The 14,272-nt window shown below is 38.7% G+C and overlaps 1 protein-coding gene across 2 annotated transcripts in view; it reads right to left on the bottom strand.

The window, feature by feature from the left end:
* Window positions 1–14,272, bottom strand: part of RpI135 (RNA polymerase I subunit Rpl135) — a 164,906-nt gene that overhangs the window by 17,972 nt on the left and 132,662 nt on the right. For both annotated transcript variants that reach the window (XM_067083406.1, XM_067083407.1), the window contains 4 exons: window positions 9,779–9,955; window positions 9,037–9,162; window positions 8,555–8,667; window positions 8,131–8,269 (listed from right to left, as the gene is read on the bottom strand). In XM_067083406.1, coding sequence (XP_066939507.1) covers window positions 8,131–8,269; window positions 8,555–8,667; window positions 9,037–9,162; window positions 9,779–9,955 — 555 coding nt within the window. The remainder of the gene's footprint in view (window positions 1–8,130; window positions 8,270–8,554; window positions 8,668–9,036; window positions 9,163–9,778; window positions 9,956–14,272) is intronic.

Genomic DNA, 14,272 nt, shown 5'->3' on the forward strand with positions numbered 1-14,272 from the left:
TGAGTAGCCAAACCTGAGAACTTCCACTACCCATTGTTCTGCCCCTTTCTCTTTCCAAATCTCCCAAAAGAGGAGACTGGCACCTACATGGGCAGGGAGGACACTTCGTTTGTTTCTTGGCTGAAGACTTGGATTACGATTTCTTGATCGAACGATGGGTGAAACGCACGTTCATATGACCTCTTGGTTGAGCCCTTCACTTGTTCCCAAGAAAGGGAAAGGGTTGTAGAGGAGAGAATATCTTGGAGCTAAAAGGTGGAACTCCTTCAGCCACCTTGAGGATTGTACCAAAAGATCTTGTGTCAACTTCTATTGTAAAACTGAAGCAATATTATTCACCACTGGCTGTGGGAACAAAAACTCATGTACCAGAGGGGAGAAGAGAAAGGCAGATTTTTTAGATGTGGTGACTCCCTTCTAGGTGTAAGAGCAGCAAAGTTCCCTCTTCTTTAAAACTCCCATGGTGTAGTGAGAGGCCAATTCACAAGAACTGTCTCTAATTGCCTATCTGCACAAGAGAGAACTCCAAGAAGATCTGAAGATAAATCCAACGGTGCCGTACAGTGTTCCTGAATCTTACGCATTAGAGCGCCCACCATCCAGTCTAAAAAACTGACCACTTCAAAAATCTTAAACATGTTCTTCAGCACATTATCCTGGCTGCTGAAAAGGCAGTCAATCAGACCAGAGAAGTCTCCCTGGGAGAAGGCAGGGACCCCCCAGGAAGCAGTTTCTCCAGTGGCATAACACTGATACCTTTTGTTCAACAGCCTTGTAGGGGATAACTGAAACAAGCCTTCCCTTTCCCCCTTTTGTTCGAAAGCCAAGTCTCAACTTCGCTCAGTGCTTTCCTTGCAGAGGTGGATAGCACCATTTTAGGTAACTTAAAAGACTCGCTTGGAAGACCACTCATCTGAAAGGCTGACAGGCGAAGACGGAGCAGCCAAAGAGAAAAAGTTGGGAAAGCTGCATAGAAGAAACCACAACAGTGCAGCATAAGTAGAAGGAAGGAAATCTTCCTCTGGCTCCTTATCCACATCCCCCTCAACCGAAGAGACCGGAGACAACGACAAATCTTTAGCAGGTTTCACAGACGATGAAGGTTATTTTAAAAATCCTAAAATGTCATCTACACGCTGCTGAATAGGGGCAAGAGACGGATCCAAGCACGACGATGTCGAAGCTTGCTGCAGAAGAGGAGGCACTGTTACTGAATGGACTGGCGCCGGGCGCTTAGAAGAGGAGTCAGGATAATCAGAGGACATTACACAGTGAAGATTCTTCAAGCACATGGGCGCTAATGGGTGCTTGGAAGCTGGTTGCTCAAGAGGCACTGAGTGCCTGACAGCTACTGACTGCTTTGGCCCCAAAAGAACGCTCGGGCACCATAGAAAGCTGAGGTGCCAATGGCGCTCGGGCGGTACTGGGCGCTCAAGAGTTACTGAAAGCTCGGAAGCTGATTGTTGCTCGGGAACTGCTGTGCTAATTGGAGCTGCTGGGCGCTTGCGCCTTGAAGCATCGGGAGAAGGAGCAGGAGAAAAACGCTCTGCTGTGCCAACTGGCGCCACTAAATGCTTGCATCTAGAAACTTTAGGAGAAGGTTCTGGAGACAAGCACTCTGACACTGCTGCACTAACTGGCGCTGCTGGGCGCTTGCGACAGTGAACATCAGGAGAAGGATTGGGGGAAAAGCACTCCAAGCTATCCCAAAAACTGCAAGACAGGAGAGACTCCTTCACCTACTTTCATGGCACCTGAGGCGAGCGAGACACTTCTGCTGCAGACATTTTCAGTGGTGTTGACAAGTCACTCAAGCGCCATAGGCGCCTCTGTTCAGGGCTGGAACCCTCTGAACTAGAAGACGGTGAGCCTCCGAAAAGACGCCTTTCCAATGGCCATAATGCACCGACCTCCCTTGGGCCTCTGGTATGGCTTCTCCCAGGTTTGGGGGAGTATGCTAGGGACCTTCGCCTAGGAGAATTGGTGGGACAGGCAGCCAGCTCCTCCACTACCGCTTCACTATTTATGTTCCATCAAGGAATGCACTGAAGCCCCTAACTGAGCGACTGTATTCACTAGTAACTCGAACTTACGATCAAATTTAGACTCCAGACTGGCAATGACAGAGTCGGGAGCAAGAGAGCTGGGTAAAGGATCAGGTGGTACAACTGAAGATGTGGGAATGGGAGAAATTACAAGCAAAGATACAATAGGTACATCCACAGAAGACCTAGCAGATTCCTGACTAGCTACATTCTTGTCATGCCTAATGGTCACTTTTCTCTTCCTATCCCTCTCTAACTTTGATAGACGAGAACTCAAAATTTCCACTGTTTTGGATCCCAACCCTCACACTCAGTACTGTACACAGTTTATCTATTGAACAAACCTGACCCGTGCAAGTCGTGCACACAGTATGAGAATCACACTCAGCAGAGGTTAATCTCGTATTACAGCCTTTGCTGCAATACCAAGTACTAGTGGTACTTGTGTCTGAAATTATCGCTAAACAAGTTAAGAATTAAAGTACAAAGCCACAATCAAGAAGTCAAATCCGTGAAATTCCAAAGTTTTAATCAAAAACCCTATCTATCTAATTGGCAAAGGCTACCAAAAGCAAAAATACTTCACCGATCAAGACAACCAGAAACCAGCAAAGAATTGAGTTCCAAATCCAGCGGCTGCTCACAAACTACATCGCAAGCTGGCAGAAACAAACTGAAACCATTTACTCAATTGTTCCTCTTCTTCGCCTAAAGTGGGCGGAGTTAGACACCTACACCAAAACAAAAGAATGGTTACCGTGAGTTTCAAGTTTTAGTTGTCGATACTAGAAACATTAGCCATGTAATTACCTGGTAAGTCAACTAAAAGGGTTAATTACCTAACTCTCTTTAAGCCAACTGCCTAAGTAAAAGTTGTCATTTGGCATTGTAGTTATTTATGTTGTAATGGAAAACAATGTTGCTAAAAGTATTTAGTATAGTATTTTACTCTGTTTATAAGGAAAACTACAAAAGTACATGTATTCAACACACAGTATAGGTATAGGGAAATGTTTCTCATGAAACAAAATGCTGTCAGCCTAAATAATCAGTTATGTTTCATACAGGAAGTAAATGAATTTGAAGTCAAAATCAATAATCCAAACATATATTACTGGAAAAAGTGAATAGTATAAGAAGCAGAAACGTAAAAGGAAGGGTAGTCGGCTGGTGCCTTGCAAATCCAGGCACTGAACCATCACCCCTTGTCTGGCCAATTTTCAGATACACCCCATTCCTGTTCCAGGAGCAGAACATGGCATGGCGATTCCCACAAGAGAGCAACTGTGCAGATCCCAGGTGCCGAACCATTGCAGTAAACCCCACCGTATTCGTATTCTCAAGATTCGTGGACTCACGCATTCACGGGTTTCTCTGTGGAACATATTTACGCATTATTCACAGAAAATTCGCCCATTTGCAGTATTTTTCACTGAGAAATATTCACTAATTACTGTATTTTCATATAATTTTCATGAATAAATGCACTTTTTGTGATAAAACTATTAAAATACTCTGGGATAAGCATTTTTACAGGGTTTTTCTTGTGTTTAAACTTTCAAAATGGGCAGTTCCAAGTGTTTTTGGAGGGGTTTTTAAGTATTCGTGGATTTTAGCTATTCACGGGGTGGTGCGGTACACATCCCCTGCGAATACGGGGGGGTTCACTGTACTCCCGTACTGCATGGTTTTCAGCTGCCTCCTGTTCCTGTTCCAGAAGCAGAATGCAACGTGACGATACCTGCGTGAAAAGTCATTCTCCTACCAAAAGATGTTGGAAGTCTTCTCCTTTTTCCTTGGACGATGAACTGAAAGTTAGACCTCTCCGCTTTGACACTGAATCTCGGGAATGTTTGCCTTCATGGACCCAGTTTTCTTTTGATAAAAGCCGTGAGTTTTCTGGGAAACGTTCCCCTTCTTACCATTCAGTACAACCTATCAAAAAGAGAAAATATCGAGCTTCTCCGGATTCCCTTTCACCTCATCATCAGAAACGGACGATGTGTTGCAGTTCAATCACCAGATGTGGAATCAAGTTTGTCATTACCTCAGGATGTTCCGGACAAATCTCTAAGTTTTCCAGAACTTATTCTGAACTGGGAAGAAAACCAAGAGGAAATTCAAGGAGAATATGTGAAGAACTTAAGGAAAAGGTTAAGAGAAATTAGAAAATTCTCTTTAGAAAATCTGAAAATAAGTCAAGAGAAAAAGAAAAGGAGATATGACGGTAAGACTAAGCTAAGAAATTTTAATGTAGGACAGCAAGTTCTAGTGTTCTTACCAGTGAAAAGATTTACCCTTGCCAATAAGTTTCAAGGTCCTTATAGGATAATAGAGAAGGTAAGTGATTGAACTTATGTGACTGAAACACCAGGAGGAAGGAAACAACAGAGGAAGATACATGTCAATCTTTTGAAACCTTACTTCTCAGAGACTAAAACTGAAACAGTGTCAATAACACAGACAACTTCATCTACAGAGGACGATGATAGCTATGAATTGGGAGCTGAAAGCAAGATGAACAATTCTTCCATATTGGAAAATTTGGAGGATAAACACAGTCATCTGAGTGTTGAGCAAAGTAGTGAAATAAGTGAGGTGATTCAAAGTTTCCCAGAAAATTTTGCACATGTACCTAGGCGTACCGACCTGACAAAGCATGAGATAAAGATCAGAGAGGATGGAAAACCTTTTAAACAGAGAGCTTATTGCTTATCACCTTTTCATCGAGATGTTTTGAAGAAAGAAGTTGAATATTTGTTGCAGCATGGATTAGCAGAAACCAGTTCAAGTCATTATAGTTCTCCTTGTGTGTTAGTGAAGAAACCAGATGGTTCATTTAGGATGTGTACTGATTATAGGAAACTGAATTCCATCAGTGTGGTTGACAATTATCCCTTGCCTCTTACTGATCAATTACTTGATGATACTGGGCAAGCCAAATCTGTTTCCGAGATAAGACTTGTTGAAAGGATATTTTCAAATTCCCTTAGATGAGGATGCTACGCTGCTGTCAGCTTTCATTACTCCTTTTGGACTGTATCAATACACTGTGTTGCTGTTTGGTCTGATGAATGCACCTGCAACATTCCAATGAGGGATGGATCAACTGCTAGGATCCATAGAAGGAGTTGGTGTATACCTTGATGACATTGTGATTTATTTTAATATATGGGAAGAACATCTGAAAATTTTAAGGAAAGTATTCAAGAAACCACGGGAAGCAGGACTAACAATCAACATACAAAAAAGTGAGTTTGGAGAGGCAACTGTTTAGTATCTAGGATTTGAAGTTGGAAAAGGCCTTCTCGCTCCTTTTGACGCTAATATAAAAGGTATCCGCAAGGCTTCCCCCCTACTACGAGGAAACAGCTACACAGATTTTTGGACATGGCTGGATTTTATCGACGATTCTGTCCAAATTTCTCAGCCATAGTAGCTCCCTTAACTGACTTAACCAGTCAGAAGAAAAAGTTTGTTTGGACTCCAGAATGTCAAGAATCATTTGAGAAGGTTAAAGCCATTTCAAATTCAAAACCAGTGCTTCAAGCTCCAGACTTCAATAAACAGTTAGTGATACAAGTTGATGCATCTGACTGTGGAATTCGAGCTGTTCTACTTCAAGAAGATGACAACAGCCTCTTCCATCTAGTATGTTTCATGTCTTCAAAGTTGAAAAAGCATCAGAAAACTTACTCAGCAATCGAAAAAGAAACATCAGCATTAATCACAGCGTTGAAAACGTTTGAAGCGTATGTAAACCAACCTAAGAATGAAGAAATTTTAGTGTTGTCTGACCACAACCCTATCTCATTCATCAATAAGATGAAAAATAACAATCAGAGACTGACCAGGTGGTCTTCATGCCTGCAACCTTATAATGTAAAAGTGAAACATACTGCAGGAAAAGATAATGTCATAGCAGATTATTTATCCCGTTGTGAATCGCTGAATTCAAACCCGGAATAACTAATCTTCTAGGGGGAGGAATTTCATGATGCTGCCTTGTACTATGTATATCCTCCTATAATTTTGATATATTTACTCCTTTATTTATCATGTACTCGTATTATGTGTAATGATAATGATCACTGAAATATCGTATGTAGTGTAATATCAGATCCCAAAAGAATGTTTTAGATAACAGCATAATTTAGAACTAATAATACATTTTTAATAGTAATGTAGTATATGAGGAACACATGTCCTAGAGAAGGGTTTGTTTCACTTCAGTTGTCATCAGTTCAGATAAAAGAGCGCTTTGTTTTAATTCACGTTTTGACAGGTTGGGATTTGATCATGTTAGGGTTTCTGTAAAAGCTTTGTCACATACAGGAAGAAGACAAAGGTTTTGTAATGTTACATACATGGCTCTGGTCATGTGTGCCTTTTTGGGAGATATGGACAAGTATTGAACTGGAGCACATGTCCTGATTGATTACGTCATGTATTGTCCCAATTGCGTCCAATTTGTTTTACTGGAAGTGACGTCACCTTCCTCCTGCTTGAAGTTTCCTTGGTATCTAGTTACCAAAATGGCTTAATAACATCATATGTTTCATTTCATGATGGAATCCTGAAATCTGTTCATTCTGATTTTCGAGACTGATCAGAGTGGTTCTCTCTCTCTCTCTCTCTCTCTCTCTCTCTCTCTCTCTCTCTCTCTCTCTCTCTCTCTCTCTCTCTCTCTTGTCCTTCAAAAGAGGGTAATTATTAACGCAGAATATTTCTGGTCACTGGTATTAAATATCGCTTTTGTGATCTGATGATAGGGAAAGTGTAAAAATTTGGCTGTAACGGCATCTGATAAAAAGTGTGTTTTGCAAATCGAAAGCAGCTGCATGGCCTGAAATTTTGCACAGGTTTTCACAAGCTTGTGTAAGGTAAATTGAATTTTACTTATTATTACCATGGTATAATAAGGTATACTTTTGCCTAAGTGAAATTATTTTATGATAAACCCTTTGTATATTTTGTGTGTCCTTGGTGTTTGCAATCTCTTAAGTTTTTCAAATTTGTTTTTTATTTTGGTGATTTAACATTTACTTACTTAGCAATTTAAGTATTTCTTAATAATTTAACACTGCATACTTGATTTAATTTTCATTTATTAAGATTTTCTTTTCAAATCTTGAATAATTCTTGATAGTTTAATTTTGATAAATTAAAGTTTTGTGATTTAGCTTTGTTTAATAATTTAACTCAAGAATTAATTAAATTTTGTGTTTTTTTCAAGTAATAGTAAATTTTTCAGACTGAATTCTCATGATGAATTTTGAATTTAAAATTAAATTTTTGTATCTAAAATTTTTAAAAAGTTTCATTTATTGACCACCAGTGAATAGGATTAAATGTGTGCATAAGGCATGGTGATAAACATGTTTTGTTCCTTTAGTTTTGCTGAAGTGAATTAAGACTGGGGAAACAGTTAAAGTTGATTGATGGAGTGATGCCCTTTTATTCTAGTAATATTTCTTGTTTAATATTTGATACCTCACAACTCTTTTGATAAACTTAAGTTTGATTTTTCATGTGATTAATGAGCTTTTTAAGGGATCACTGTTACCTTTAGAGTGCTCAGTCATAATTTTTATTGTTATGAGAGTTCAGGTATCTGGCTGAAGTGAGGTATATTTTTGAAATTTGTGAATACTTGTGTAATAACCAGGTACTTGGTACACATCGTGACAATACGCAGGGCGTAAAAAGCACGTCTTGACGCAACATCAGCTAAGAATGACTTGGGGGATGCTGGTCCTGCGGCCCTCTTTCATAGCTAGTGCTACTCTCTAAAAGCAAGTCTACCATAGCCGTCTGTACATGCGAGCCTAAGGATACTCCTATCACATAATGTTGTGGTGTTTGTAACAATATTGGAACATTTATGATACTTACACATAATTGCATTTTCAAAAAGGTTATCAATCAGGAACAGTATATATACAATACTTTCAAAAATTCCTTGCTATAGCGTTTACATCATCCTTAACCCACAATACAGAACTAACATCTCTGACACTACAAAACAGAAAAAGACCGAGATCATTATTCATCAAAATGCACATTAACCATCCAACATACTTACTGGAACACGAAGAGTGATGTTGACACGCTGGAAGTCATACTTTGTTGTGCTTGCTCCCATTATTGAGTACTTGTCAACGATGCAGTCTTCTCCTTTATACCTTGTAAGTCTATAAACCTTGGTCTGAACATTGTAAGTACTGAAGAAAAATGAAGAAAGATAATCAAACTAAAAGGCATAAGAAATTTTTGGATATATAAAAAATACAGCATGAGCTTAAATTATTTAAAGGCACCCATGATGCAGCTTATGTACATCATATTATACTGTACTTATCTTGATAACCTAATTTTTGCATTACAAAGATTTGACAAACTTTTTCAGGAGTTCTAGATTTATATATAATGTACAGGAAATAAGAAATAATTAGTAACTGTGTGAACTAAAAGGATGTAAAAATCTATATTTTGTATACAGTACATACCAATAATAAGGATCACCTTCTGTAAGCTTGGTTCCAGGATATGGAAGGCCATATTGATCCAAGGTTTTGTCAAGCTCAGAAAGTTCAGGATTCTTTCTGAAGTAAATGTAGGGCTGAAACAAAAGGGAAGCTTCATTCAGCACTTTTGGAGCTAACATCAAGTATCACTAGAGAAAAAAGGGTCTATTCTGTATTTTCCTACTAATTTTTATTTCAACAAACCCATCAAGTAGGCTGAATACAGCTCTCATTCGCAGTTCTCATGTCCCAAGACAATTACATTCTTATGTGTTGAGACAGTAGAAGCATATCTAAGAGAGACCCCATCTTCTAACCACTATTTGCCTTGTTTAGCAAGACTCTTAGCACTCAGTTTCTCCAACTCAAGTGGGTTTTGCAATTTTAATATAAGTTTTTTGTAATATGAACATTATAATTATTACTGTGGTATGAATATACTGTACTATTAACACAGTACTTACTGTGGTAGATGATATGGTAGTGTTTTGGGTTAGATCAATGAATTCTGATTTGTAAATCTGACCATGTCCTAAACCTCTTTCCATAGAACACTTATTTATAACCATGGCATCTTCCATATCATAACCCTGAAACAAAATAACTGGTTAAGAAAAGTCCTGCACATACAAAAATCCAAACACATTTTTGTATCCATTTAACTAGTCTAGACTGGTGATTTTCTGGATGAATGATGTACAGTATATTGGGCCAAAGCTCAGGCACTGGGCTTAGAAGGCAACCCAGCACCATTAATAAATCATGAATTAATTGTGAAAGAATATGATATGCACAAAATATGTTTGTGTTTAAATTACAATCAAATCATGCAAAGATAATAGATTAACAATGAAATTTTTAAATGAATAACATGAAAGTTGCGTGAAGATTAAGTAAAGATACCAAGCTCATAGTCTGCTTAGTGCTGTATCAAGAGCTCGTTTCTCAAGTGTCTTCTACCTTGCAGTGATAAAAATATTAATTACTGATAAAAATAGTAATTTACTAACTCCACAATAACCAGATCCTAAGATAGGGAGATACTTTATCAAAAACTCAGATAGCTCGATGACTTCAACATTTCCCTTTTTACATCAATAGTGAGGTAACACTCTACTTTAAAAACAGTTCCTCTTCTTGGGTTAAGAGTATCTACCTAAAGCTCCTTTCTTGCAATCATAACTTTCAGCTAACAATAAAACTTACCGTATATGAACAAATTGCAACAACTGCATTAAATCCCATACAGAATTCTTCCATGTTTATATCATCGTAATGTGAATTTCTCACTAGTGGAACTTGAGGGTACTGCAACCGATAACACTTTGAAGTGGTCTGCTTTCTCCAGTTGTGAAAAGGAATTCCCATTGTTTGCTTGCCCATCTGTTGAAAAACCAGTAAAAGCCGAGCATAAAAATCATTGGCAAAACCATTTAAGTCTAGTATCAAATTACAATATTTCAATAGTAAAATTACTTAATTGAATAAATGCCACATACATTTCCTGAATTTCCCTATGCCTTATGAGACAGCAATAATTTAACTCTTCTTCTCAGCACTCTTTCCTCTCCACTCCAGCATGATATAGCAAAAGCTTACATCCGAGACAGCCATAACTATCAAACTGAATACTGACTGTCCTCCTGAGACTTACCTCAACAATGTGATTGACGAAATAAAGAATAATAATTAAATGAATAAAAAAATATAGTCTCTGAAACACTAACTTGGATGTCTTGTTCTACACATCAGTCAAGATCACACTACTAGTATTAATACAGAAATAGTACTGTAATTACAAAGTCGTCCTTAACCAGAAACCAACACCCAACAACCTGTATGTAGTTTGGGGGTGCATAAAATCCCAGGGGAAAATAGAAATGACACAGGCTGTGTAAAAGTAAACAAAATTATTGTTGAAGCAATGATAGGAGTGAGTAAGGTGGTAGTAACATCACCATGAAAACATAAGATATATGTTGTGCTCAAGAGGTATGATATAAAAGATATGGAACAAGAACAACTAAGACAAAACCATGGGGTATGTTTATCCCTTCATGATGAAATTGTGAAAGATGTGTGATGTTCAACTGCCAGACTTCTGGGCACTTTGATGTGATGTGATGAAAATTATATTAATCTTAGTCAAGAAGGTAATATGTACACGTGTTTCCAGTAACCTCACTACAAACAGGAAGAAAAGACGGAGAGAGAGATTTTTGGGAAAGTTGACAGTAACATAAGTACCACAGCTAGTAGGAAATCTAAATGGGTACATAGGAACTGACCAAGATGATTCTGATTCTGGTAACCTGATGTGAAGAGAGACTAGAACTGGGAGTCTGTCAGAAAAGGTGTAAAGTTCCTAAACACTTTTTAAGAAACCTCCTAAAGAGAAAGTGAAAATTTATAAGCATGGAAAAGCTCCCAAACAAATTGATTTTATTATGATAAGAAGTGCAGGCACTGTTAAAAGTCATAGCACATCTAATAAAACAGATTTCTGCCAACAGTTAAGGCAGCAAAAGTATGATGTGTGATATCTGAATGGGGCTAAAGAGCAGGTTGCAAAGAAAAAAGGCAGATTTGAGAAGAATGAAATTAGAACAGAAAAGCAGATGGAAGCAAAAGGCTAGCCAAGGTACCAACCACATGTGAAGATATTAACACTAGAAGAAATATGAGCCTTCTAAAACAGGTCAAACAGTATCAATAAATGACGACTTACCCTACGTATGGCACTTTCTTTTTTTTATACACATACAAAAAGTAGTCTCTCACACTCTCTACACATCAGACAACAACGAATATTCTAAACCTTCCTTTTTTTTATCCTGGTTAAAATTCCCAGCCATGGGGTTATAACACTCAACTGCCAATCCCAAGCCCACAAAACACTGGGTGGGTTGAGCTCACCACTAAGGAGCACGTGGATCTTTTAAAAGATAACTGCTACAAATTAAGAAATGTGTCTTCAGAAAATATGGCCTCCACTACCCATAAACCTATAAGTAAGGGGGGGGGGTGAAAATCTCCAGCAAGATAAGAATAAGGCAAGCTCATTAAAAATAAAACTTGCAAATGTAAGAACAACTGGGAAAAGCTCAAAAATGGTGATGATGTTAAGAGTAACTTGGACATTTGAGGTGGCGAAAAATCCATCAGTAGTGATGCAGAGATATGACAAATATTTAATTAATTTGTATTTTTCCTAACATACAAACCTGAGGTCTTGACAAACAGATAACTTTCGGTGAAGCTGGACGGTCAGGCCGTTAAACTTTTGCAGGGTGGTTATGGAACAGTTACCTATGGTAGGGGTGGAAGTACCACCCACCAAACCAGTGTGCATTCAGTCTCTTCGGTTTACCTTTTAGCCCAGGCAAAAGAATGAGGGGTGGTAAGAGGTGGGCCTTTTATGTCAAGACCTCCGGTTTGTATGTTAGGAAAAAACAAATTAATTAAAAATTTGTCATTTGTTCCTACACGAATACAAACACTCGGTCTTCACATATGGAGACTTACTATTGGAAGGAGGACTCCAAGTAATTCTCTCAACTGACTGGTAGTTCAGCTCACCTGGTATTCTCTTCCTGGTTATGAAAGAGCAAAGGAAGGATACCATACCTCTGATCTTCTGAACATGTGTGATGTTCAACTGCCAGACTTCTGGGCACTTTGAATCATAGGAAAGTATGAAAACCCTTGATTCAAATGATACAGATGAACCCACAATGTTGAAGACTATGTAGCTAAAAATAACCAACTGGCTTGCCCATAGTGAGTCCTTCTCTCTCCTTGCTAGAGAGAAGGAAGGTAGGAAATGCATCTATTAATTCAAACACAACTGGATTATAGATTGGATACTCAGTCATGCAGATCACCTGCATCTGGCATGTGACGGCTTGTTCACTCTTCCTCTGTCCACTTGAAGAGGATGGAATACAGGAGGAAGGTAGGAAGCCAGTCCCGCCCACACCTTCTCGCTGTAGCCGCACACCTTAGGCGAGATGCAACCTGTCTTTAAGTGCTGGTTAAACTACATGACTTATTGAGCAACCACCAAGGATCCAAGGAAAAAGGAGTCCAAGGACCCATGGGCAATAACCCAAGGTAAAAGGAAAAGAATGTGAACTGCACAATTACATTCTGTCCTATTACCAGATCAACAAGTTCCTCCTGAATGCCACAGATTGATGGATGACCATGGCCCCTAGGGATGTCGCCTCAAATGTACTGATGACCACCAGGAAATGGCAGGGTACATTTAGGGCATTCCCCTAGGCATAGAAATGATCCCTTTGCCTTTCTGAATGTGACAACTCAAACTATGTCCTTTCTGAATGTGACAGACGTATGGATGACTTTGCCTTCTAGGGATCTAACCCAAAACATACTGATGTCCAGTAGGAGGTTTCACAGTATGCACGGCTGATCAGTTCTTTAGCTAGAGAAAGAATCCCTTTGCCATCGTTTCTCGGACAGCTCAAAGCTAAAGAACTAGTCGTTAGCTTTGGGTTGAATGACTAGATTATGGGGGTAACACAGAAGTCATACTGTCTTTGGTGCCACAGGACCATCAAAGGAAAACAATCAGTCTAACTGACCACCTTTGAATATCCAGAATAAGCAGATCAGAACAGAGCCAACAACAGGAAATCGAGAGAAGAAAGAGTATGATCAATCTTCTTTTGAGGTTGAGCGAGAACAGGTTGTACTTTAATCTCTCTGATGAGTGCCCCTTCCACTACCCTCCTATGACTGATGTTATTGCTTTTGTATATAAGCCTACTGTTTTTCAAATCCATCCTATGGTCCTTTTCCCAACAATGCCTAGCTACAGCACTCCCCTGTGAGTTGAGCTGTACTACCCTCCTGTGTTCTTGGATTCTAGTCCTTATTCCCCTACCTGTTTCACCCACATATTTGTCTCCACAACTGTTGCAATTAATTATGTATACTTCCCCTATATCATATGTGGATGATATTTTTGCCATTCTGCAGGGTGATGAAAGTGAATAGAAACTTTTCTAGACGAGCTTAATAGTTTTGATAACAATATCCAATCCACTCTAGAAAAAAGTAACAATAATACACTGCCCTTTTTAGACATCTTGATAGAAAGGAAAGAAATAGGATATGAATTCAGCACATATAGAAAGCCCACACACACAAACTCGTATATTCATTTCTTCTCTTTTCACAGTCATGATAAGAAATAAATTACATTGATAAAAGCTTTGATACATTAGCATACCCGGAATGGTTCAGAAAAAGGGCACTCAGCAAAGCTAGGAGGATTTTTTACAGGGAAAATGCAGAGAGTACATGGAATACAGAAAACAAGAAAATAGTTTCCCTTCCTTATATGCCAAAAATGAAAGAAATTACTTTAAAAATGAAAGAAATTAAATATAAATTTGTGTATATTTTTTACAACACCGTAAAAAACAAAGTATGTAAAAATAAATTGGAAGGAGAAGACAGTAATGCAGATGATATAGGGGGAGTATACATAATTAATTGCAACAATTGTGGAGACAAATATGTGGGTGAAACAGGTAGGGAATAAGGACTAGAATCCAAGAACACAGGAGGGCAGTACAGCTCAATTCACAGGGGAGTGCTATAGCTAGGCATTGTTGGGAAAAGGACCATGGGATGGATTTGAAAAACAGTAGGCTTATATACAAAAGCAAT

The sequence above is a fragment of the Macrobrachium rosenbergii genome, chromosome 40 (assembly GCF_040412425.1).
Source record: "Macrobrachium rosenbergii isolate ZJJX-2024 chromosome 40, ASM4041242v1, whole genome shotgun sequence".
Taxonomy (NCBI): Eukaryota; Metazoa; Arthropoda; class Malacostraca; order Decapoda; family Palaemonidae; genus Macrobrachium; species Macrobrachium rosenbergii.